The sequence below is a fragment of the Papio anubis genome, chromosome 16, assembly GCF_008728515.1.
Source record: "Papio anubis isolate 15944 chromosome 16, Panubis1.0, whole genome shotgun sequence".
Lineage (NCBI taxonomy): Eukaryota > Metazoa > Chordata > Mammalia > Primates > Cercopithecidae > Papio > Papio anubis.
The window spans coordinates 28,764,164-28,791,587 of NC_044991.1; the positions used below are offsets into that span (position 1 = coordinate 28,764,164).

A 27,424-nucleotide genomic window follows, 5' to 3' on the forward strand; every position below is an offset into this window, starting at 1 on the left:
GACCACTCCCTGACCCACTCAAAAAATCCTTTTGTGTTTCTGGAAAGAGTTTACCTCAAAGAACTACTCTTCCCCATATGACTTATATAAGACTCATTGTCTACTTTCTCACAACTTCCAGAGTCAAAGATGACTCCTTTGTTTACCCGTGGCAAAGCCAAACAGTCCCTTTTACCTGAACCTGCTCACAAGGTTAGACCCAGATGCTCCAACCTCCCATTCTTTGATTGATTAGCAGATTAGAAGGGTCTATCCCACTGAAACTAACCACAGAGAAAACGTTTGATGTTCTGATAACCCCCCATGTTCAGACTTCCCCCACTTGCAAAACAACCCCATCTGCAACTTGTTTACCCCTCGCTATAAAAGTCTAAGGTAGAACCACTGTGCCGAGACACTTTAGCCATTGGATCTGAGGTGCTGTCTCTACTGCAATAATCTGAATAATATCTTCTCCTTAATTGTCTAATGTATTGTGTCTGACACTAGTCTACTTCCTGCTCCAGGCCAAAACCTCCATCCCACACATCCTAGTACCAAACAGCCCCCTCACCCCACAGACATGTTTTTCTCTGTTTTCCTTTTCTAATCCTATCAGAGTTGATTTTGGAGGCTAGAATTTTGATTAGTATCATTGAAAACAAAAAAATCTCATCCTAAGACTTGCTGTGCCTATCACTTTGAATAAATCCCCTCAGCTTAGAAAAGAACAATCATCATTAAAAATAAAGGTAACACCTCCCTCCCAAACTGTCTCAAGAAGAAAAAGTTCCAGGAGAAAAATCACTACGTTAGAAGAGAACATTGATTAAGCACATTCTGATTTTTGCCTCCTCCACAGTTTCCTTATAAAGCTGTTATGAAGCTTTTGTTATGATGAGCAGGTAGAGAGACAATACACCAGGCACACAAATATGTGATATGACAGGTATTAACAAGTCATGTAAAGGAAAATGAAGAAGAAGAAGGGGAAGAGATGGTATCTGCAGTTAGGTTAGGACTGAATCTAGCCGGGTGCGGTGGCTCACACCTGTAATCCCAACACTTTGGGAGACCGAGGCGGAAGGATCACGAAGTCAGAAGTTCGAGACCAGCCTGACCAACGTGGTGAAACCCCGTCTCTACTAAAACTACAAAAATTAGCCAGGTGTGGTGGCATGTGCCTGTAATCCCAGCTACTCAGGAGGCGGAAGCAGGAGAATAACTTGAACCCAGTAGGCGGAGGTTGCAGTGAGCCGAGTTTGCACCACTGCACTCCAGCCTGGGTGACAGAGCGAGGCTCCGTCTCAAAAAAAAAAAAAAAAGAATCTATACATACTAAAATGACAAAATCAATAAATTCAAAAATTATAAAGATACATCCAATCACAATGTGTTCCTCGTTTTGATCCTGATCTAACAGACAATTTATGAGATGATTCAAAGTTTGAGCATGGATATTTAATGATACTAGAGAAGTACTAAAAAAAAATTTTTTTTTTTTTTTTTTGAGACAGTGTCTCTCTCTCTCAGCCAGGCTGGAGTGCAGTGGCATGATCTCGGCTCACTGCAACCTCTGCTTCATGGGTTCAGGCAATTCTCCTGCCTCAGCCTCCTGAGTAGCTGGGATTACAGGGATGTGCCCCACCCGGCTAATTTTTGTATTTTTAGTAGAGATGGGGTTTCACCATGTTGGCCAGGCTGGTCTTGGATTTCTGACCTCAGGTAATCCACCCACCTTGGCCTCCCAAAGTGCTGGGATTATAGGCCTGAGCCACCGTGCCCGGCCAGAAGTATTAAAATTTTTTACATGTGATAAAATGGTATATTTTATACTCCATCTGCTGAAATATTTGCAAATGGAGCTATATGGAGGAAGGAGGGTGTGAGTGTGGATACAAAGGAATCAGCAAAGAATAATTATTCAAGCTGAATTATGAGTACATGGGATCTGTTGTACTATTTTTTTTCCTACTTTTGTGTCTCCATTAAAAGAAGCTTTAAAAAAGAATGCCTTCAAGAAATAAGTTAGAGAATTCAAATTAATGACAGGAAAGTTTACCAAGTACAGCTTTCTGATTCTATAGTATTCACTTTAGCAAAATATAAAATTCTAGTGATCATACGCTTTTAAAAATGTGAAACATTGGCTGGGCGTGGTGGCTCATGCCTGTAATCCCAGCACTTTGGGAGGCCAAGGCGGGCAGATCACCTGAGGTCAGGAGTTCCAGACCAGCCTGGCTAACATGGTGAAACCCCCAACTCTACTAAAAATATAAAAATTAGCCAGGTGTGGTGGCCCTCGCCTGTAATCCCAGCTACTCAGGAGGCTGAGGCAGGAGAATCGCTTGAACCTGGGAGGTGGATGTTGCAGTGAGCCAAGATTGTACCACTACACTCCAACCTGGGCAACAAAGAAAGACTCTGTCCCAAAAACAAACAAAAATAGTGAAAGATTAAAAGATGCAAAATACTAATAATCATAATGAATAGGATATATTGAGATCTTACTATGCGCCAGGCATTAGGGTAGGACTAGCTGTGAAATATCTTACTAACTCCTCTTAATGAGTTCATGATCAAGAGACTCCTGTTCCCATTTTATAAATTAGGAAATTAAGGGTCACATAAATTAGGTAACTTACTCAAATAACTTGTTTGGGAGTAAAGTTACAAGCCCAAGCAGCTTGACCCCATGAAAAAACCCCAGTCATAACCACTATGTTTCTCTCATGTCCATGGGAAATCACAGTGCTTTAGATGTTGCTGCCAATACCTGAAGTAAGATGATGGAAAGTTTCTCTCAGGAAGCAAAATTGTATCTCCCATTCCCTCTCCTTTTCTCCAGTGCGACAGGTGGGATATACATCCTCAAAACAATTGCTGAATGAGGCTAAATTAGCAATAACAGCTACAAGCCAGATTTTTATCCAGATACTTCCAAGATCCTCTCTAAGGGGACTCCCGAAAGAGCCACAACCAACCACTTAAAGTAGGGCATTTCTTCATGCCACATCATGTATAAAACAGAGATGTCACTTTACCTGGTATTCTATGGAAAGCTGGCCTCATTACCATGTATGAAGTAGCTGTAATTTGCTAAGTGCATGTTGTCTATATTTTAAGATATATTTATTAATCTAATGCATACGTTACAACTACACGATCAGGAAGGGTAATTTGAACGACAGCTCCTTAACATGACTTACAAGGCCATAGAAGATCTGGCCTGCTTCTCTCCAGACTTCTCTCCATTCCTTCATTAATAAATTAGTTCAAACAGGGCTAACTTCAGTTCTCCAAGCCTGCCATGCTCCAGCTTATCTCAGGGCCTTCTCACACATTCCACTTGCCTGGAATGTTTATCCTCTCTTCTTGGGGCTCATTCCTCCTTAGTTCCAGTGTTTCATTTTGATGCCTCTTCCTCTGGAAATCCTTTCATGAACCTAAAGGCCCTAAACTATGGTGACAATCCACCTTACAATGTTATTTTGCACTTTGTAACACAATGAGAACCCACTTATTTATACTCTCCTAAAATAAAGAGTTTTCAATCTGTGATGAATCTTTCTGTTTTGGTCTAGCTGGTTTGCCAAGAGGGTACCGTATGCCACTAGGACAAGATAAAGCAAAGTAGAAGAGTTTGCATCAATGCACATAATGTTAAAAGCACATGTGTCAACTGAGCACTTACTGGGCACAAGACTCTGTGCTCTGTGGTGTATGTATTTTGTCACAATAACTCTAAAACAAGTACAATTTCTTTCTGCATTTTAGATGTAAAAATAGGAGGTTTACAGAACTTGAGTAACTTACCAAAGTTACACATAGCCAGGATTGAAGCACAGATCTGTGTGACTTTATTTTTAGAGAGGGAGTCTTGCCCTGTTGCTCAGGCTGGAGTGCAATGGTGCGATCTCGGCTCACTGCAACCTCTGCCTCCCAGGTTCAAGAAATTCTCCTGCCTCAGCCCCTCGAGTAGCTGGGATTACAGGTGCACACCACCACACCAGACTAATTTTTGTATTTTTTGTAGAGACGGGGTTTCACCTTGTTGGCCAGGCTGGTCTCTAACTCCTGACCTCAGGTGATCCGCCCGCCTCAGCCTCCCAAAATGCTGGGATTACAGGCTTGAGCCACCCAGTCTGTGACTTTAGATCGCAGCTTGTGTTGCTATATAACTCCTATGCTGTAAGAAAACCTCCAGAGGAATGGCTGAGGCTGGGCGCAGTGATTCACGCCTGTAATACCAGCACTCTGGGAGGCCAAGGCGGGTGGATGGCTTGAGCTCAGGAGTTCGAGGCCAACCTGGGCAACACGGTGAAACCCCATCTCCACAAAAAATACAAAAATTATCAAGGCATGGTGTCTCGCGCCTGTAGTCCCAGCTGCTTGGGGGGCTAAGGTGGAAGAATTGCTTGAACCCGGGAGGCAGAGGTTGCAGTGAGCCAAGATTGTGCCACTGTACTCCAGCCTGGGCAACAGAGTAAGATTCTGTCCCCAAAAAAAAATAAAACAGAGGAATGGCTGAGACCAAGGCCACGGTGGAGATACCTATTCCCATAGATCCTTTAGGGCTTTCCTTAATCCTTTCCTTTAATTAAGACTCCAGTTGGTAAAGAGCTTTATACAAATTCACTGCGTCCAGTCCTAGGAGGAGGAAGGGGCACATCTCACCCTGCCACAACTTCATCATGTCTCTCCCTGGCTCCCCAAGCTTCCTGGGGCTTTCAGGGCCAACCTAGCCTAGGCTGCAGAGATGGTTTATGAATATCTAGTACAGGGCTCCATGCCTGGGCCCTTAAGGGCCTCACCACACCCAATCTCTAGAAAATAAGCAACAACACCCAGCTCGCAGCCGGCAAAGCCCGGTCAGGAACGGACTTCCGGTTCAGCCGGATACGCCGGGCCACGGCATGCAACAGCCGCCAGCCATTTTGGGCTCATCCCGGCGAGCTCCCGGAGGGCGCCCCTGTGACCTTGGGTTCCCAGCTGTGACTGGAAGCGGATCCCACCGGCTCTGAAGTGAGGCTGTCCACGGAGGCTCCGAGAACTTCCTTGCCGATGTAATGTTCATTTAATTGTTTCAGGGCCCTTCTCCTATCCTTCCCTGGAATCCTAGGTCAGTTCAAACGATCACCCCAACGGGGACGCTCCCTTACCGTTGTGTTAGACCATGGTTTCTCCCTTGGAAGGATTCTTTATTATCCTTAATGATAACCTGTTGCCTCCTTAAATTATCTTTGGGGTTAACATCACGAGATAGGGTTACTTTATTGATTTGTAACAGAAAGGGAATCTCTGAGGCCAGAGGGTTGCGGGAAGATTGCCGAGTTAGAGAATAGGAGTAGGCATCCTGAGGGCTTAGTAACAGGAGGGAAGCCTGTCTCCTGAACGCCCCCTGAAGGTAGATTCTGTTACTGCCCTTAGTTTACGAATGAGGAAGCTGAAACTTAGCTTGAAATGTCCGCTGTCATGCAGCCAGTAAGTGTAGAGTCAAAATTCCAGTACCAAACTGTTCATCACTAAAGCCTCATCTATTTAACCAGAACCAAACTGTAGAATGTAAAATATCCAGGCAGGGCGCAGTGGCTCGCGTCTGTAATCCCAGCACTTTGGGAGGCCAAGGCGGGTGGATCACCTGAGGTCAGGAGTTCAAGACCAGCCTAGCCAAGATGGTGAAACCCCGTCTCTACTAAAAATACAAAAATTAGGCCGGGCGCGGTGGCTCACGTCTGTAATCCCAGCACTTTGGGAGGCCGAGGCGGGTGAATTACCTGAGGTCAGGAGTTCGAGACCAGCCTGGCCAACATGGTGAAATCCCGTCTATACTTAAAATACAAAAAAAAAAAAAAATTAGCTTGGCATGGTGGCAGGGGCTTGTAATCACAGCTACTAGGGAGGCTGAGGCAGGAGAATCACTTGAACTCGGGAGGTGGAGGTTGCAGTGAGCCAAGATTGCACCACTGCACTCCAGCCTGGGAAACAAGAGCAAGACTCTTATCTAAAAAATAAAAATAAAAACATCCAGGGTGATCTGCTGCCCTTCTTAAGGAAGGAGTAATGTTTTACATTTTAAAAATATAATATACTTTATTGGCTTTTTAATTTAAAATAAGGAATATTGGCCGGGTGCAGTGGCTCATCCCCATAATCCCAGCACTTCAAGGGGCTGAAGCAAGCGGATCACTTGAGCCCAGGAGTTGGAGACCAGCCTGGGCAACATGGCGGAACCCTGTCTCTACCAAAAAAAAAAAAATTAGGCGTGGGCTGTAGTCACAGCTACTTACTTGGAAGGCTGAGATAGGAGGGGGGAAATAAAAAGGTTCTCACTAGATGGAACTTTTTTTTGAGACAGAGTTTCACTCTTATCACCCAGGCTGGGGTGCAGTGGCGTGATCTGGCTCACTGCAACCTCCACCTCCTGGGTTCAAGAAGTTCTGCCTCAGCCTCCTGAGTAGCTGGGATTACAGGCGCGCATCACCACACCCGGCTAATTTTTGTATTTTTAGTAGAGACGGGGTTTCACCATATTGGTCAGGCTGCTCTCAAACTCCTGACCTCGTGATCCACCCGCCTTGGCCTCCCAAAGTGCTGGGATTACAGGCATGAGCCACTTCTTTTAGTTCTTCGGTAAGACCCAACTCTGTCTTGCCGAGTATCCATGTCTGCTCTTTTGTCTGCTTCAAAAATTTGTTCCCCCTCCCCTTCAGGCTTATTTCCACACATCCTTGAGGTCTCAGCTTTTGTACTGTTTCCCCTGAAAAGCATTCCTGGACTTCCCAAGTCTGAATTAGATGCTCCCACCACCCCATATGTTCTAAACTGCTTTATCATTAAGATAAGTTTGTTACGGTATAGAGATTTTTTTTTTCTTTTGACACTGTGTGGAGCCATTTTCATTCAAGGGCATTTTCCTTTGGCTGGAAAAACTATTAAAATTTTGCTATTTTATTTTTTAATTACTGAGTAATTACTGAGTAATGAGGCAGCAGAGAGCTCTCTTTATCCTGCACGTAACAGGATACTAATATGTGATAAAAGGATAAGGAAATGAATGAGTTCCACATCCTACTCCACAGCTGACCCTCCTGTAGCTCATGCTTTCTTTTATTGAATGATTAATGTGGAGCCAAAAGTCAAATCAAGTTACTCTATAAGTCAGCTTAAGCCTACCAAATTGTATTTAAGAGGGGATTTCTGAGAGCACAAACTGACTCTCAGAAACAGGTAAAGAAAATCCAATCGCAAGAGAATTGTTACCTGTTGAGGGAAACGAGTTTGTATTGACTTCGATATAACTTGGATTTACAACCTCCAGATTACATTCACTTATTCAGTAAACATGTATTGAGTTCCTAGTATGTGTCAGGCTCTGTTCTAGAAGCTGGGGATATGACAGTGAACAAACTTTCGAGAGCTTGACTCTCTAGTGGAAGAAAACAGGCAATCAAGAAGGAAATAAGCTAAGTTCAGATAGTGATGAATGCTACAGAAAATAAAGCAGATTCAGGGAAGAAGTGCTGTGGTTAGGGAAATGATTTCCAGTGAGCAATGTGGGAGCAATAATGAGTTCTCGATGCCAGGGCAATAAGGGGATGGAATATTCCACCTTAAGGAAAGGCTTATCTCTATATATACATACATAATTGACAATATGGTTTAAAGATTAGACTTTTGGTTACTTTGATTCATTTTAATAATTTCTAAGAGCCGAAATACTTATTTGTATACTGATTAAATTTAATTTTTGGACTGCAAATGCTAAGAGCCATTCTCCAGAATGTGGTACCCATTCCGAGGTATTGCCACTCGTGAACTCACAACCAGAACATTGTTCTGCAACTAGGATGGTCCCATTTCCTCAGTCACTGTCTTACCACGTCAACCTGACTTACAATTTCACCAACTTGTGATTTATAAATTTTCGACCGTGTTTCTATTTTCTTGCCTTAATCCTTTATTGACTTATGGAATCATAGATTTGAAGCCATTCCCACTTTCACCTGTGCAACATACAATATTGTAATATACGGATTGAACAAAATGGTTGGGAAATCTCTACATGGGACCCCAGGCTATGCACAAGTAAATATTAATAATTTAAGAATAATGCTCTCATTTAATGACTAACTATAGGGCAGGCAACCGGATGCACATTTAATCTTTATTTTTATTTTTTTGTAGAGACAGGGTTTTGATATGTTGTTCAGGCTGGTCTCAAAACCCCTGGTCCCAAGCCATCTCCCTGCCTTGGCTTCCCAGAGCACTAAGAGTATAGGCATCAGCCACTGTGCACAACCTCACATTTAGTCTTTAGAACTGCCCTTTGAGTTTAGCATTTTGCACAGGGGAGAGACCAGTGTGTGGTGTTAAGAGATTAGCTCCTTTTGGGAGGCCAAAGCAGGCAGATCACTTGAGATCAGGAGTTCAAAACCAACCTGGCCAGCATGGTGAAACCCCATCTCTACTGAAAATACAAAACAATTAGCTGAGCATGGTGGCGCACACCTGTAATCCCAGCTACTTGGGAGGCTGAGACAGGAGAAATGCTTGAACCTGGGAGGCGGAGGTTGCAGTGAGCTGAGATCAGGCCACTGCACTCCAGCCTGGGTGACAGAGCAAGACTCTGTCTCAAAAAAAAAAAAAAAAAAAAAAGAACTTAGGTCCAGTTCTTTCCTGTGTTACTTACACAAAGTGTTTCTCATTGGTAAAATGGGAATAAGGTGCTACGGACATTTTAAATTTTGTGTTGTGTGATGATTAAATAAAGTAGTGCTTGTAAACTGATATTAACACTTGTTTAATGTTAACTGTTAGGAGTTACTATTGCAATCGTAAAATGTACCGTCCTGGGTAGTGATTCGATGATCATTTAATTCCATCTTCTTTTTATTTTCCCATATTTGTATCATTTAATCTGGCTGGAAGGTTTCAGACTTGAAGTAGGACTGCTTAGACTTTACTACGAAAGGAGTCTCAAGTACATTTCCCATAGTCTTCCTCCCCTAGCCCCTAGAGAAATATAAACAAACCAGTTAAAAGGAATACCTGAGCACTGATAAGAATGTTTACAGCACTTTGTGAAGAGGAGAGTGAAAAACAGCCCCAATGACATCTTGCTGTTTTTACTTTAAGACTTGCTTGTAGCATGTAAATCTGTTGTGGTGGTGGTGGTGTTGTTACAAGGTCTCACTCTGGTTACCCAGGCTGGAGTGCAGTGGTGCAATCTCACTGCAGCCTTTATCTCCCAGGCTCAGGTCATCCACCTCAGGCTCCCAAATAGCTGGGACAACAGGTGCATGCCACTATGCCCGGCTACGTTTTTATATTTTTAGTAGAGATGGAGTTTCGCCACATTGCCCAGGCTGGTCTCAAACTCCTGGGCTCAGGCAGTACACCTGCCTCAGCCTCCCAAAGTGCTGGGATTACAGGCATGAGCCTCTGCACCCAGCTGTATATCTTAATATAATCAAACACACTACACAGTAAATCTTTTTATGCTTTAAAAAAAATTAAAGCCGAGCGCAGCAGCTCACATCTGTAATCCCAGCACTTTGGAAGGCCGAGGCGGGCGAATCACAAGATAAAGAGATTGAGGCCATCCTGGCAATATGGTGAAACCCCGTCTTTACTAAAAAAAAAATACAAAAATTAGCTAGGTGTGGTGGCACACGCCTGTAGTTCCAGTTACTCAGGAGGCTGAGGCAGGAGAATCACTCGAACCCGGGAGGCAGAGATTGCAGTGAGCCGAGGTCGCACTACTGCACTCCAGCCTAGCGACAGAGCGAGACTCCGTCTCAAAATAAATAAATAAGTACATAATAGCCTGTCCAAATTATCTCATTCTACTTGAAGTACATTTATTACCATTTAACATAATTATTGATATTCCATCATATTGAATGTATTATGGTTCATTTAATAATCCCCTTACAATTATTTTCATTTCACTAAATTATAAACAAATTAGAAATGAATTATTTTAAGACATCTTTTTCCAAATTTCAGATAATCAAGGATAATATAGTTAATAATCTTTGCTTTTTTAAATATAATATGTAATAATCTTTTTTTATATATATATATATTTATATATATTTTTTTTTCTTTGAGACGGAGTCTTGCTCTGTTGCCCAGGGCTGAGGAAAGTGGCACTGGTCTCGGGCTTCACTGCAAGCTCGGCCTCCCGAGTTCACGCCTCATTCTTCTGCCTCAGCCTCCCGAGTGCTGGGACTACAGGCACCCGCCACTGTGCCTGGCTAATTTTTGTATTTTTAGTAGAGACAGATTCTCACCCTGTTAGCTGCCAGGATGGTCTCAATCTGCTGACCTTCGTGGATCCTCATTTATCTTGGCCTCCTCCCAAAGTACTGGGGATGACAGGGGTGTGTTTCACTCGCGCCAGCCATTTTTGTTTTTTGTTTTTTGTTTTTTTTTGAGATGGAGTCTCACTCTGCCACCCAGGCTGGAGTGCAGTGGCGCGATCTCAGCTCACTACAACCTCCACCTCCCAGATTCAGGCGATTCTCCTGCCTCAGCTCCAAACAGCTGGGACTCACGGGCTTCGCCAAACATGCCTGCCAATTTTTTGTATTTAGTAGAGATGGGTATCACCATGTTAGCCAGGGTAGCTGATCTCCTGACCCAGATTCACCCCTCCCTCGGCCTCCCAAAGTGTTGGCAGGCATGAGCCACCATGCCTGGCCATATTTTTTTCTTTTGGGAAATTGTTTTGTGAAGTGTTTCTTTTTTCCCTCTTTTGTCTTATTAACTTGATAAATTTTATTGTATATATGGTGACTTGATTTGCTCATATTGGACTCTCTTTGCATTATTAATATTTCTCATTTACTCATACTCCATTATTATTTTCATGTACTGCTGGATGCTGTTAAAAGATACATTTGGGCACGTTAAAATTTAAATGACTTTATTTGAGCATTCATTGATTCATGAATCAGGCAGCACCAGACCACAACTAGTTCAGTTCTCCACTGTGGATGGGTAGGAAAGGGGGCAACGGAGGAAATTTGATGAAATATTCACAGAAACAAGACAAAGAAAACATATTTGATTGGTTAAAGTAGGAAGTCCCTAGTGAGAGGTTAGTTGGCAGTTTCTGATTGGTTAAGCTTAAATTTCATTTTCCTGTTTACACTGAGTTGGGTTTTGGTTGGCTTAAGTAGGAACTCAAGGTGCTGGAGCCATCTCAGCCTCATGACTTCCCAATTAACTGTCTTTAACAGTACCATTGCATTGATATTCGTAAGTGAGATTGGTCAGTAGTTTAATTTTTAGAGGCATCATTGTCAGTTTATGTTTTAGAATTTGGTAATGAAATAGCCCTGTAAATTTTAGTCTGTCTCATACAACTCAAACTTGAATCTAGTATGGCCTGGGATGAGTAAGCTGGCTGAATGATGGATTCTATCCTATCCTTGGTGGATAGGATAGGATAGTTTTCCCCTGAAGTGGATCATAACCCTTCCAGGTTGTCTCTAGTCTTTCATTGTTTTGAGCTACTTTAGAAGACTGGTGATAGCATTGTGACATAATTCTTGTCTCTAGACATGTACATTTTGTCCTATTCAATTGGCTTCTTTCCCTACTGGAAGCCAATTTTACCTCCATTTGCAGATTCATTTCAATATTCTAGATCTTATTTTGGATTCTCCCTAGAAATGGTTTTAACACCTTCTCAGTTTCCTCATTAACCAATTAAATAACATCTTTAAAATGTGTCTATTTATTGATTTTGCCCAGGCTCTGGAGTGGAATGGTGCACTCTGGAGTGGAGTGGTACAATCTTGGCTCACTCTGTTGCCCAGGCTGGAGTGGAGTGGTACAATCTTGGCCCACTGCAACCCTCACCTCCCAGGCTCAAGCAATCCTCGCACCTCAGCCTCCCAAGTAGCTGGAACTACAGACACATGCCACCAAGCCTGGCTAATTTTTGTACTTTTTTATAGAGACAGGGTTTTGCCATGTTGCCCAGGCTGGTCTCAAACTCCTGACCTCAGATGATCCACCCACTTCGGCTTCCCAAAGTGCTGGGATTACAGCTGTGAGCCAGTACACCCAGCCCCCTCAGGAAGAAATTTAGAACAAAGAATGGTGGTCAGAGTTCAATCCTCAACTCTCTTATCAAGGATCCATGAGCCAGCAGTTGCATTTGGTGAGGGTCCAGGCTTCTGAAAGACAAATCAGAGATATATGTTAAGATGTTATTTTTCATTTTTATAGGAAAATCGAACATCTTTGGATCTAATTTCCTTGGCAATTATTTTAGGCTACTATTCTCTTTTTTTTTTTAAATAAGACCCTGCAAAACATGATATATTTTATCAAGTTACTTATTTATTTATTTTTACATATTTGCTTTTTGAGAGGGAGTTTTGCTTTGTCACCCAGGCTGGAGAGCAGTGGCGCAATCTTGGCTCACTGCATCCTCCACCTCCTGGGTTCCAGCGATTGCCATGCCTCTGCCTCCCAAGTAGCTGGGACTACAGGCATGCACCACTTAGTAGAGACAGGATTTCACCATGTTGGCCAGGCTGGTCTCAAACTCCTGGCCTCAAGTGATCTGTCTGCCTCAGCCTCCCAAAGTGCTGGGATTACAGGCATGAGTCACCATACCCAGCCCCAAGTTACTTATTTATTTTTTAGGACTAGCTAGATATCTAGAATTTCCCTTGGAGGAACTCAGGAGTTTTAAAATTTTTTGTTTGGGAGCTTCCAGGCCCCTAAGAGGGGGTCCGTGTCTTGTGTCATTTCTCCCCCACCCAAGCTCCTGGAAACCTCTATTCTTACTGTTTTTATGAATTTGACTACTCTAGATATCTTATATAACTGTGCGGGAGGGAAAGCTTTTCCTCTGCCAGCTCAGGTCCAGTGGTGTGTGGGAGCTGCAAATGAGCAAATTAACAGATTAACAGGGGGAAAAAGTAACCAAACAATAGACAGATTAACAGGAGAAAAGACAAGATTTCTTTACATGTGTGTGGGGCAGCATTTAAATGAGAAGCTCCCTGAAGAACTAGAGGTAGGGATTTGTACACCAGCTTTATAGGGGAAAGGGTGAGGGGAGAAAGGGTTTCCATGGGAAAGATAAATGGCCTTTTAGGAGAATAAATGGAATATATAACACTTGATGATAATGTGTTCTTATACAATTTCTCATCCCATTGCAAGTGGCCCTGTCTGGAAGTGAAGCTCTCCTAAAGAGAGGCTTTATGACAACTTCATTCTTAGAAAGCTCTGCCTTTAGCCAGATAAGGGAAGCTCTGAAATGGCTTCTTTCTGCATCTGCTGTGTCTCAAAATGTCTCCCATTTAAAATTATCTTCAATCTGGAAATACAAGTGGGATCCTACAGTATTTGTCCTTTTTATTTCACTCAGCCTAGTGTTCTCAAGGTCCATATGTGTTGTAGCTTGTGTCAGAATTTTCTTCCTTTTTAAGGCTGAATAATATCCCATTGTATTTATATATCACGTTTTGTTTATCCATTCATCGGCTGATGGACATTTGCATTGCTTCCACATTTTGGCTGTTGTGAATAATGCTGCTGTGAACATGGGTGTACAAATACATCTTCAAGACCTTGCTTTTAGTCCTTTTGGGTATATTCCTAGAATTGAAATTGCTGGATCTAATTTTAGTTTTTTGGGGAACCACCGTATTGTTTTCCCAGGAGTTCCACCATTCTACATTCCCGGCATTGTACAAGGGTTGCAATGTTGCTGTATCTTCACCAACACATTTTTTTCTGTTTTGTTTTTTTGATAGTAGCCATCCTAATGGATGTGAGGTAATATCTCATTGTACTTTTGATTTGTGTCTCCCTGATTAGTAATATTGAATGTCTTTTTATATGTTTATTGGCCAAAAAATTATCTTCTCACTGTAACATTTTACTCCACCTTTTAGCACTATTCATTCACCAACCAAGGAGTCCCACTCATTGTTCATTATGGATGTGTCAGAGATTGAAATCTCAGAAAAATCAGTATGGGTCTTACCTTCATAGGTTTCAGTTTTATTGGCAGGAGTTTTTTTTGTTTTCTAGGTGGTGCATCTTACAAATCTATCCTTCTCAAAGCCGTTTGACATTTGGCAAGAGAAGACAGAGACAGGGAACCATCCTGGAGGGTTTTTTGCTGCTGGGTTTGTGGCAGAGCTCTAAGGATAGGGAGCAGAGAGTAGACAGGGTCTCCTGCTGCCAAGGCCTTGACTTTGTTAGACAGTTTTCTTCAGTTAGGTAAGCTACAATGGAATCCTCTCCCAGAAAGCTCCTCTTTTTGCCTAAGCTATCTGTGGTCAGGCTTTGTGGATAATGAAAATCAGATCTTTCAATAATTCTGTGAGCTCTTGGAAGAGCTTGCTCTGTGTGTTTTCATAGATTGATTTCTGTTCTCAGGTCAACATAATATTGTTTTATGTAAACATATGGCAATATTAGTGTTAATGTTAAATAATGAGATCGGAATATATGATTAAATATAGAGTTTATTTGCACACAAAGCTTGAGTATAGCCACCCAGGAAACACTCACTCCAGATGAACAGAGTCAGTGTTCCAAAACAGTGAAGTTAAGGTTTCACTTATATAGGCAGAGACAGAGAAATTTTAGCAGGATTACAGAGTTTTCCTTACAAAACCAGTGCATTCCTTACAGTGATTTGGTTGATGATAGAATGCTATATTCCAAGAAAGATTACTTTGTGACTCCCTGAGAAGAGGTAGTGATCTGGAGGGGTCTTATATCTGGTGCCATTTGGTCTTCCTAATTTTCTATAGTACAAGAATAAGGAAGAAAGTTGATCTATAATCAGAGAAGTAGAAGTCGCAGCTGCATATTACATGACTCAGGCCACATAGCCACATTTCTCTCAAGGCTCAGAATAATTTCAAGTTCCAATAACTTTAAGTTGGAATTTTTTTTTTTTTTCTTTGAGACAGAGTCTCACTCTCTCACCCAGACGGGAATGCAGTGGCCTGATCTTGGCTCACTGCAACCTCCGCCTCCTAGGTTCAAGTGATTCTCCTGCCTCAGCCTCTCGAGTAGCTGGGATTACAGGCGTGCACCACCATACCTGGCTAATTTTTTTTTTGTATATTAAGTAGAGACGGGGTTTCACCATGTTGGCCAGACTGGTCTCAAACTCCTGACCTCAGGTGATCCACCCACCTCAGCCTCTCGAAGTGGTGGGATTACAGACGTGAGCCACCATGCCCAGCCAGTTTGAATTAATTTCACATTAGTATCTCTCCAATAGTCTTCTCTTAATTTTTCTTTTGTTGTTTCTTCTAAAGTTATAATTATACATTATTTAAAATGTCCTAATTATAATATTTATGTATTTTCAATATTTGCTCTCTTCATCCATTTACATGTCTTTCCATTTATTATTTTTACTCCATTACATTAATTTTTTAATTCTTTTTTTTTTTGTTTTGAGATGGAGTCTCGCTGTGTCGCCCAGGCTGGAGTGCAGTGGCACAATCTCAGCTCACTGCAAGCTCTGCCTCCCAGGTTCACGCCATTCTCCTGCCCCAGCCTCCCAAGTAGCTGGGACTATAGGCGCCCGCCACCACACCCGGCTAATTTTTTGTATTTTTAGTAGATGCGGGGTTTCAGGTTTCATCATGTTAGCCAGGAAGGTCTCAATCTCCTGACCTTGTGATCTGCCTGCCTCGGCCTCCCAAAGTGCTGGGATTATAGGCATGAGCCACGGCGCCCAGCCAATTTTTTAATTCTCAATACTATTTTCACATTTATTGTTATCCCTAGATGACAGAAAAAAAGTGAGTGAATGGTTTATCTCATATGTCTAAATTACTTCTGCTATTATACATTTACTTCTCAGTTCTTGCTGGAAATACTAGGCACTCTTGTGCAGTCACATCAGCAGAAATACTCCTATTAATTATATTAGCTGTTTCCTATTTTATCCTTTTTAGCTTTCAATGGTTAAAAGATAATTTTCAGAAAAGTAGAATTGTGACTTTATACAGATATAAAAATGAACATGTGTTAAAGAATTTATTGGCCGGGCGCGGTGGCTCAAGCCTGTAATCCCAGCACTTTGGGAGGCCGAGACGGGCGGATCACGAGGTCAGGAGATCGAGACCGTCCTGGCTAACATGGTGAAACCCCATCTCTACTAAAAAATACAAAAAAAAATCCAGCTGGCAAGGTGGCGCTACATCTGTAATTCCAGCTACTCGAGAGGCTGAGGCAGGAGAACATGAACCCGGGAGGTGGAGCTGCAGTGAGCTGAGATCCGGCCACTGCACCCGCTTTTCCTGGGCGACAGAGCTGGTGACTCCACCCCAAAAATTTTATTTTGTCATATAATATGAAGTACCAGGCAGCTAAGAAGAAGAGTTACCAGCACACATCTCTATGACATGAAGGGATGTTGAGATGAATTTATGGAGACAAAATTTTCCACAGGTAGAAGTTAGGGGGAAAAATCCTTACCAGACCAGATGAATTTATATGCCTATCAGTTACCTACAACTTATAAAGTTACAAAATAGCTCAAAGATAATGAACAGGGCTCAAATCTGATAAACCCAGAAGGGTACATTACAGGATCCATTACTTTCCACATTGGGGAGGAGAAAAATCAGAGCTTTCCCTCACCCATCTCAAAGGGTCTTTGCTGATACCCCTATTTTTTAAAAGGCAGATTAACAAGAGGACACTGTAACAAATTTATCAAAGTTTTACTGAACAGGAACCTTCAGAAATGAAGACTCCAAAGACCTGCTAAGGAGAACTCTTTAGTTTTTGTTTTGTTTTGTTTTGTTTTGTTTTGTTTTTGAGATGGAGTCTCACTCTGTCACTTCAGGCTGGGAGTGCAGTGGCCAGATCTCAGCTCACTGCAAGCCTGGCTTCCCAGGTTCAGGCCGCCATTCTCCTCTGCCTCAGCCTCCCCCAGTAGCTGGGACTGCAGGCGCCCACCCGCCTCGGGCTAGTTTTTTTTGTATTTTTTAGTAGAGACGGGTTTCACTCATGTTAGCTGTATGGTCTCGATTCTCCTGACCTCGTGATCTCACCCGTCTCGGCCTCCCAAAGTGCTGGGATTACAGGCTTGAGCCACCGCGCCCGGCCGGAGAACTTTAGTTTTTAATTTAATTTTTTTTTTTTTAGAGACTGGGGTCTTACTATATTGCCCAGACTGGCCTTGAATTCCTGGGCTCAAGCAGTCCTCCTGCCTCAGCCTCCCAAGTAGCTGGGACTACAGGTGCATGCCACTGCACCTGACTATCTGTATATATCTATGCTTAGGTTTGATGAAGGATGGACAGTCATGTACAAGTATGATTGGACAAAAAGCCTGTGGTCTAATGGTAATAAGCTGGGGAGAACTTAACAAGGCCTGTTCGTTCAGATTCTTCTTGGACCCTCTGTGTAGCATTTCTTTCCTCCTGGTATAGGACAGGACACCTGTCACATGGGGGTCTAACGACCTACTTTCAGGAGAGGAAGGTCAGAGAATTCCTTTATGACTAGCTCTCACACAGAAAGGCAGAGAAAAGTCAGAGAGAGACCTTCTAAGTGCTGTATTTTGGGGTGACATTCTGAGCCACAACACCATTTTTTTCCTACACTATGTACATAATTATTTGCCTCTTTTTATTGCCATAGACAGCCCCATTGTTATGTGTCTTATTGCACTGGCTACAACTTTCCCAGACAATGTTGATAGTGTGCATGCTTGTTTCTAATTCAAACATCAACAAAATTACCCATGATACAGCTCCTCTCTCTCTCTCTATCTCACACACACACACACACATTATATATATGTATATATGTATGTTTATGTATAGAGAGAAAACAATTTTTTGATTAGTCATGGAGAAATACGATAAGACAAAAGGAGTATGAGACTATGAGCCAAGTTTAATAAAGTGGCGAAACAGCGGGCCTATGTGTTCAGATCCCTCTTGACAAGCCTTCGTCTTTGGAAATAAGGATATGCCTTTCCTTCTGGTATAAGGGGAGCACCTCTCACAGGAGGGTCTTATACCTACTACAGGGGAAGGTCAGAAAATCCTGCCTGCCCATGCCGTTTCTCAAATTCCTTCAGCTTAAAATATTCAGTATGCTAAGTTGCTGTATTTTGGTAAGGCACATCCTAAACTCCATCAAAGTCCTGCTAGAAGCAGATACCAAGATGCAAAAACATCCAAGGATTTTACTAGGGGAGCTCCCTATAAGGGGCATTGAGGAGTGAACAGGGAAGGCGTGGAGACCCCACAGACCTGCGTCGCTGTGTTTGGTGAAGCAGAGCTGGAGGGAAGGTTGGGTGGAAATGTGTGCACTCAGGAAGATTTGGCAAAGCCATAAGGGAGTCCTCAAGCCAAAGGTGGTTGTCACAGGAGTGGTGTCTCCCAGGAACTAGTCTGTCACATTGTCTCCCAGGAACTAATCTGTCCTCAGTCATTGTTGGTGAGCAGCATGTGGTGGTATGACTTGGGCCTTAAGGCTGCCAGGGATTCCCACTGCCCTTGCTCAGGTGCATTTCCTGAGTTGGAGGTGCAGGGCACACTCCCATGGTGGCCACACCATCTTCACCTTGTTTCTGACTTTTAAAGCAATGTTGGCTGGGCGCGGTGGCTCACGCCTGTAATCCCAGCACTTTGGGAGGCTGAGTCAGGCAGATCACGAGGTCAGGAGATCAAGACCATCCTGGCTAATGCAGTGAAACCCCGTCTCTACTAAAAATACAAAAAAAGTAGCTGGGCGTGGTGACAGGCGCCTGTAGTCCCAGCTACTCGGGAGACTGAGGCAGGAGAATGGCATGAACCCAGGAGGCGGAGCTTGCAGTGAGCCAAGATTGTGCCACTGAACTCCAGCCTAGGTGACAGAGCAAGACTCTGTCTCAAAAAAAAAAAAAGCAATGTTTATAAAACACCACTACTAAGTATCAGGTTCAGAAGCTTCCCTTCTGTTTCTTCTTTGATTTTCCCAAATGCATTGACATTAATAATTAATAAACCTAACATTAACCATTCTTGCTCAATTGTACTTCATCACTATTTGTGAGAGATATTTATAGATTTAATGTGTCAGGCCTTTGATTTGATTTGCTAGTATTTAAGCCTTTGCTAGGTAGCTTCCAATGTATGATTGGCCAATAATTGTCCTTTCTTATACTGTCCTTTGTCCTCGCCCAGTTTATTACCAAGGCCATAGTGGCCTCATGCAAATAGATTTCATAGCTTGTGAGACTAAATGAATGTTTCTTGTCTCTGACTAGCATAGATTCTAGAATGCTGCTGTCCAAAAGTGTAGCATCTAGCTACGTGAAGCTATTTAGATTGTAATTAATTAGAATTTAATTTAATTTAAAATCCAGTCCTTTAGTCACGCTAGCCACATTTCAAGCACTCGGTAACCACATGTGGCTTGGGGCTCCCGCATCAGACAGTGCAGGTCTAGAACTTCCCCCTCCTTACACAAAGCCTTGCTCTGTGGTGGACTGTGGAAAGTGATGGGATGAGGTCTACACTCGCATTTCACGGGAGTCTACACTCCCGCATTTCACGGAAAAAAGGAGGCATTTGGGCAGTTGAAAGAATCCATAACTAACCTGAACCTGATGCTCTGTGAGAGCATAGAAAAAAAAAATCCTCCATTCCATATTACCCTCAACTCCATCAGTGGGATTGTGGTAAGCGTCTATTGTGCAAACTTGCTCTTGAAATGCATTTAAAATATATACTGCTTGTCTGGTGTATGTCAGGAACTATGTTTATCACTCAGACTATAGCAGTAATGAAAGCAGATACAGCCCCTTTTTTCATGGAGCTTATAATTTAGCAGAGAGGAGACAGATAATATGCGAGTGTGTGCATTTATGTGTGTGCGCGTGCGTGTGTGTGTAAGAGAGACAGAAACAGAAAAGGGGTGATAGAAGAAGCGCTGTAAATCAGGTTAGGAAAGATAAAGCTGTAATTAAGGGATGAGAGTGCTATTCTACTTGGGTGGTCAGGGAAGACTTCTCAGGGTGAAATTTTAATAGAAACCTGAATGAAGTAAGGGGGCCAGCCATGAGGATATTTGGGAGAAGACACTTCTAGGCAGAGGAAACAGGAAGCGCAAAGGCCCTGAAGCAGGGCGTTGCTGGTGTTTGAGGAGAGAAATAGAGTCCAGTGTAGGTTGCTGGTGCAGAGTGAATAGTGAGGGGAGTGACAGGAGGTGGACCCTGAGATACTCGGATGCTAGACTCTGAGGCACAGCTGCAGGGTGGATTGTATTCACAGTGAAAATGAAGCCACTAGAGTTTTGAGGAAACGAGTGTCATGATCTGAGTTTGACCACAGGGTGCACAAGGACAGAAGCAGAGAGACAAGTTAGAAGGCCACTGCAGTAATAGGGGCAAGAGATAATGGCTTGGTAAAACTGGAAGTGATGAGAACTGCTCAGAATCTACATACGCTTTGGGAGAATTGATGTGGAGTTTGGGGACAGTGTCCTCAGTTATGTGTTCATGATCTTAATGGTGAAGGCAGAAGAGGAAAGTGTGGGTCAATTCAAAGCCTCTACAGCCTGGCAAGGAATAGATCTAAACCCCTGAGGTTCTGGATCCCATGTCCCCAAGGCCTGAGGGCTTCAGGGTCTCAGGCTTACAAGACCTGAATGTTGGGGTTTTGGTCCTGAATGGCGGGAGGAGCCAGCATTTGGTTCTGTGACAGATGCAAAAGGCTTGCATCTCCCGCGTTGGCCTGGGAGCGATGCTGAGCCATTAGTCTTCTGAGGATTTCTACCTTCTTCTGCTCCAGGTCCATGGAGGTGAACCACCCAGCACCTCTCAGGCTCTTGGAACTTGCAGCCCACAGCCTGCTGAGCAATGAGGCTTCAGTTCTACTGGTGTTGGAACAGCTCACAGTGAACCTTTTCCCGCCACTACTCACTGCTGCATTTGCGAAGGGGCACAGAAAGGCTCTGAAGGCCTTGGTGCAGGCCTGGCCCTTCCCCTTTCTCCGTCTGGGCTCTCTGATAGTGCAGTGGCCCAACCAAGACAGCCTGCAAGCTGTGGTGGATGGGCTGGAGGCCTTTTCTGCCCACAGGGCTTGTCCCAGGTAAGGGGGATGCTGGGAGCAAGACCTCAGCTCAGAGCCAGAGGGAGGGTGAGCTGAGATCCAGGGGAGGGGAGCGTTAAATCGCCTCGGGGGACAAGTGGGGAAACTATATGTTTCTGAGTTAAGTGGTTGATGGTACAGCTACAAGGCTTTAAGGAGAGGGCTTTTTACCTTCTAGGGGTGGTGGTATGAGCTGTATGAGGAATAGGGGCTAGCAAGGAGCCTGGGTGAGGGAGGAAAAGCCCATTGGAGAGGAGAGGCGAGGCGAGCTGGTACTGGGGTCTGGGGAGCGGCCCAGGACTGCTGCCGCTCATCTCACATGGACTCTCCAGCATCTCCTCACTCCTGTCTCCCCACAGGAAGTCAGAACTGAGGATGCTGGATTTCACCCTGGACTCTGAGCAAGTCCACAGTAAAGGGGCTTCTGAAGCCTTGGCCAAGTTCCCATTTTGGTTACCATCAACAGTCAAGGCAGAGATGCCCCAGGCCGCGGCCAGGCCCAAGCCAACAGAGAATATGAAAAAAGGACCAAAGCAGCCATGGGAAGCAGTGGAAATACACATTGATCTTTTCCTGAGAGGCCCCTTCAAGTTAGATAAGTTCCTCTCCAGCCTCCTGACGAAAGTGGAACAGAGCCACGGGGCCCTGCATCTCTGCTGTAGGAAGCTGCACATTGAGGAGATGCCCTTCCACAGTCTGCTGGGGATCCTGAAGACACTCAAGCTGGATTTCATCCAGGAGCTGGAGGTGTTTGACTGGTTTGACTGGTTCTGGGCATTGTCAGATCCAAACCTATCTGCAACACAGCTGGGAAGGATCTTCAACCTGCGCAGCCTCAAACTCATCTACTACAACTGGGCCTTCTCCTCACGGGGCGAGCGGCCCTCCAGCTACTTCCTCTCACAGCTCACCAGGCTGGGCCACCTCCAGAAGCTGCACCTGTCTTACTCCTACCTCTCGGGCAACCTACATTATGTACTCAGGTGAATGGGTGGACAGGGGCATCCAAAGAGTTCCCTGAATACTCCTAAGTGAGGTCAGGACAGGGGAACAAGACAGGAAATGGGGCCCATTCTTAGATGCTCATGGAATTGTGGGCACAGCCTGGGAACCCAGGGTTCAGATGCAGTTGATGGCTGGGATCTGCTTTGGAAACATTTGATGGGGAAAGATGCATGTTGCTGTAAAAATAATATCCACTTTGGGAGGCTGAAGTGGGAAGCTTGCTTGAGGCCAGAGTTGGAAACCAGCCTGGGCAACAAAGTGAGACCACATTTCTACAAATAAATACACAAAAATTAAGGCCAAGCATGGTGGCTCATGCCTGTAATCCCAGCACTTTGGGAGACAGAGGCAGGTGGATCACTTGAGGTTAAGAGTTTGAGACCAGGCCGGGCGCGGTGGCTCAAGCCTGTAATCCCAGCACTTTGGGAGGCCGAGACGGGCGGATCACGAGGTCAGGAGATCGAGACCATCCTGGCTAACACGGTGAAACCCTGTCTCTACTAAAAATACAAGAAAATTAGCCGGGCGAGGTGGCGGGCGCCTGTAATCCCAGCTACTCAGGAGGCTGAGGCAGGAGAATGGCGTGAACCTGGGGGGGCGGAGCTTGCAGTGAGCCGAGATGGCGCCACTGCACTCCAGCCTGGGGCACAGAGCAAGACTCCGTCTCAAAAAAAAAAAAAAAAAAAAAAAAAAGAGTTTGAGACCAGCCTGGCCAACATGGAGAAACCCCATCTCTACTAAAAATACAAAAATTAGCCAGACATGATGGCATGTGCCTGTAATCCCAGCTGCTCGGGAGGCTGAGGCAGGAGACTCTCTTGAACCCAGGAGGTGGAGGTTATAGTGAGCCAAGATCGCGCCACTGCACTCTAGCTTGGGCAACAGAGCAAGACTCCATCTCAAAAACAAAACAAAAACAAAAACAAAAATTAGCTGGGCATGGTAGTGCACCTTTCATCCCAGCTACTCAGGAGGCCAAGGCAGGAGGATTGCTTGAGCCCAGGAGTTTGAGGCTGTAGTGAGCCATGATTGCACCACTGCACTCCAGCTTGGGCAACAAAGCGAGACTCTGTCTCAAAAAAAATTACAACAAATTTAATTTAAAGATCTAATTGGCTTTTTTTTCTCTTTAAAGACAGGAGGTCATTATGTCACCCAGGCTAGAGTGCAGTGGCACAATTACGTCTCACGCAGCCTCAGACTCCTGTGGTCAAGCTACCCTCCCGTCTCAGCCTCCTAAGTGGCTAAGACTACAGATGCGCACCACTACACCTTGTGAATTTTTTAAAAACTTTTTTATAGAGACAAGGTCTTGCTTTGCTACCCAGGCTGGTCTTGAGCTCCTGGCCTCAAGCCATCCTCCCACCTCAACCTCCCAAAGCACTGAGATTACAGGCATGAGCCTCCATACTTGGCCTTCTAATTGGCTTAGGTTTGTGATTCACAAATTGGGACAGCCTCCCATTCTATAAAATAGAATAAGAGCTCTGATGAGCTGAGCGGAAGAGACTGGCTTTATAAGCAGAAAAGTGATGAAAAAAGCCAAAACAAAAAGCAGATTGGTCAGTTGACAGTTACTTTCCTTATAGGGTTAAAACAGAGGGCACTTCCTTATCATCCTGGGCCCCTTCTGATTGGTTGGTGTGAATCTCCTGTTTTTTGGAAAACTGACCAGTTTCAAAGTTCAGTTTGATTACCTGACACTTAGCACAAGTGACTGCATTCTGGTTTGCCCTGGTCTTTTGAGGTCTAGTGCAGGAGCTTAGTCCAAAACAGTGGGCTTCCATGTATTTCATTTAATTTTTTAGTTTTTTTTTTTTTTGAGACAGAGTCTCCGTCACCCAGGCTGGAGTGCAGTGGCATGATCTCGGCTCACTGTAATCTCCACCTCCCCGGTTCAAGTGATTCTCCTGCCTCAGCCTCCCAAGTAGCTAGGATTACAGGCATGGGCCACCACGCCTGGCTAATTTTTGCATTTTTAGTAGAGACGGGGTTTCACCATGTTGGCCAGACTGGTCTTGAACTCCAGACCTCAGGTGATCCACCCACTTCGGCTCCCCAAAGTGCTGGGATTACAGGTGTGAGCCATTTCGCCTGTCCTAATAATATGTTTATTTACTCAGCAAACCTTTTCAGGCACTGCTGAATGTTACACTGGTTCCCAAGAAAAGATCCTGAGACAGCACAGGTTAGGCCTCTCCTTCTGAGCTCATACTGCCCCAGACAGGTGGGTACAGAGCTCTGAAGGACAATCAGTATCCACTCTGTGCACGTCTCCTAGAAATTTCCAGATAGGGCATTCAGGACCCCCGGCCCTGGCTTAAACGGAAGCCTGAGCAGCAGCTTCCCCAAACCCAAACCTGAGGAATAATGGGCTCAGCCTATGGTTGCTTCTCAGCAGATAAACTCTTTCAGGTGGCTCCTCTCAGCAGTCATATTGGGTATGGATAATGTGAGTCTCCCTTTCACCAAAGAGAAACTTAGAGTTGGAGGGGTTCGTGGAGGACCTGGTAGGTCTGTTGAGAGAGAGCCAGGCCTTGGGACACCAAAGGACATGCTTCTGACCCTGCTGGTAAATGGCTTCCCTAATGAGAGGGTGGCCATAGGACTGGCCTCCTCAGGGACAAGTAGGTGTTCCGGGCGGGGGACCTGGGCCCTACCCTCACACAGCCACCCTTCTCTCCTCAGCTGTCTGTGGGTTCCACTGCATTCCCTGGAGATCTGCTACTGCAGGCTTCTCGACACTGACATCACCTACTTGTCCCAGAGCCCTCATACCACTTGCCTGAAGAAGCTGGATCTGAGTGGCAACAACCTGTCCTACATGATCCCTAGGCCCTTGGGGACCCTGCTGAGGGAGGTCTCAGGGACGCTGCAGCACTTAGACCTGAACCACTGCCGGCTGAAGGATGCCCACCTCAGTGCCCTCCTGCCCGCCCTGTGCCGCTGCTCCCACCTCAGTTCCCTGAGCCTCTCCGACAACCCCATCTCCAGTGCCTGCCTCCTGAGCCTGCTGGAGCACACAACAGGGCTGATGGAGCTGAAGCAGGTACTCTATCCCATCCCAGTCGACTGCTGCATGTACCTGCATGGCCTCTCCTGGGGTCCCGTGAACAAGGACAAGCTGTGCCAGTTGCAGGCTGAGATACAGAAGCAGCTGCAGGCCATGCAGCGGGCTGACATGCAGTGGAGCCCCCCGTTGCCCTTGCTTATGCAGCTGGTGCAGTTTGAATGAAGAGCAGGAGCCAGGCTCAGGGAACAGAAGTCAGAGAGGGCAGCTGGAATCACAGCTGGGGCCACATGTTGTTTGCAAGGAACATAAAATAAACTTCCATGGGAACTGTCTGGCGCTTTCTTCATTCCCCTTGCTCCCCTTTCCCAGTGCAAAGCCTGGCCTGTTTCACCTGTTCATTATCCAGCCACACGTTATCCAGGTGGCTCTACCGCCAGGTCACCAGAGACCCCAGAGGTCCAGCCCTCCCTGGCAAACACTCCCTCTTCTGGCCACTCATTCAGTTTCTCTTTGTCTTATGCTTCTGGATAGAATGAAGTGGGTCCTTAGCTGACTTCCCCACCTTTGGACATGAGCTGTACGCTGGAGTCGGAACAGCTCTGGGGGCTGTTAGGAGACTGGAAGGAAGCACATGCCTGGCACCAAACCCAGAGCACGTGGCCATCAGTCAGCTGATCACCATCGAGCACGTGCTGGGGCCAGGTGCTGCTGTCCTCAGACCAGGCATACATGGAGAGCATGGGTCGCAACCATTTAGGAAGTCCCTACAACAGGGCAAAGTCAGAAGAATCAGGAGTGGCTGCTAAAGCAGGTCAGGGAAGGTGCCTCAGAGAGGAGGCCTTTGAGTCCAGTCCTGAATCTGTGGCAGAGATCTGGAGTCAGGCACCCTGGGAGGGGCCCGGCAACAACAGCAGCTGAGAACCGGGCCTGAGCCTGGCAGGAGAGGACGGGTCAGAGGTTCACAGGCCCAGGTCCCCAGCACCATGTAGGTGGAATACAGTCAAGGCTGATGTAGATGGAGACAGAAGACAGACACAGGGGAACTTATGAGTGAACAAGATATGTATAGGGGCTGCTTGGAAAGGCCTGGACCAAACTGACACACAGGCCCAGAGAAAGCCAGAGAATTACTGCTGGGTGGGAGAGGTTTACAGAACAGCCTTCAGTCCATTCTGCTAGCCCGCTTGTCACTTTCTGTTTATTTCCTGTCCTTGCTGAAGCTCTGCTGTAGGCATCCTGGTTCCACCTATGTAACCCCTGGAACCAGAGATGGGTAAGAAAGCCTTACTTAATAGAAGGGTCCTCAGTGCCTCGCTTGCTGAGTTCTTCTTCCATCCAGGCGAGGGAGCTTGCCTGCTCGCATGAGCCATCTCGCAGCAACCTCAGTGCCTCCCGAACTACCCTGACTCCAGGTTGTGATAGTACCCAGCAGATTCCTCATAGGATTCCTACAGAACAGCACGGTCCTTGTGCACCACCTTCCTCTGTGTACCGCATCACGCTCAGACGGCCAGCCCCGAAGCCATACAGTCATCTCCAGCAGTGTGGCCTGAGAATGGAGCGCGCTGATTTTTCACATTGTCCATTTAGGTAACAAGTACTTGCTAAGTGCCTCCCAGGTGACGGGTACTTTTGCAAGGGCAGAGGATGCAGCAGAAATAACTCAAAGTTCCTACCCTAGTGGAGCATGGGCTCCATGCAGATAAGCAAGCTGGCAGGTAAATGGCACGTTTTCAGGTTGGGAAAGGGCGAAACAAAGGGAGTGGGGCCCGCTGCTGAGGGGTGGAAAGGGAACTGTTTGCGATAAAGTACACACAAGGTCTGTTTTAGAGCAGAGACCTGAATGGAGGCAAGACCTCCAGGCAGAGGAACAGAAAAGCACAAATAGAGGAAGATCAAGATACAGAGAAATGCACTGGGGACTCGATGCACTGTGCCGTTACTTACTCTGCTGAAAAAAATCAGATGCTTCCCCAAACCCTAACTGGCTAATAGCCTCTGATCCACACAATGTGCCTTTTTACGATGCAGCCATGCAGGTATGTAACTGCAGCTGTTCCACATGTCACTATCAGAGTGTAAGATCAGATTGGATGAATGAAATCCCATTGCTTCCTGTAGGTACCTTCTGGTGACACATCTTTCCAGCAGTGTCAGGGCACAGGTGCTGCCATGACCTCAGACTTGCTTTCCTCCTTACTCTGCCCACTCACTTTCTCCTTGCCTGAGTCAGTATTGCTCTTTAGTCAGATATTGGAGGATGCTTCCTCCTGGAAGTATCTGTACCAAATTTCCCCAAGATCATAAGACCTTCCTCCTCCTG

General features: G+C 45.2%; 1 protein-coding gene across 1 annotated transcript; it reads left to right on the plus strand.

The window, feature by feature from the left end:
• Positions 1–4,468: 4,468 nt before the first annotated feature.
• On the plus strand, positions 4,469–25,433 carry LOC101014793 (PRAME family member 20). The gene is given in 5 exon segments (XM_009216875.4): positions 4,469–5,045; positions 20,784–21,083; positions 21,443–22,066; positions 24,777–25,282; positions 25,285–25,433. Coding segments are annotated over 5 exon segments (1,467 nt in total). The 5' UTR covers positions 4,469–5,043; the 3' UTR covers positions 25,320–25,433.
• Positions 25,434–27,424: the final 1,991 nt, after the last annotated feature.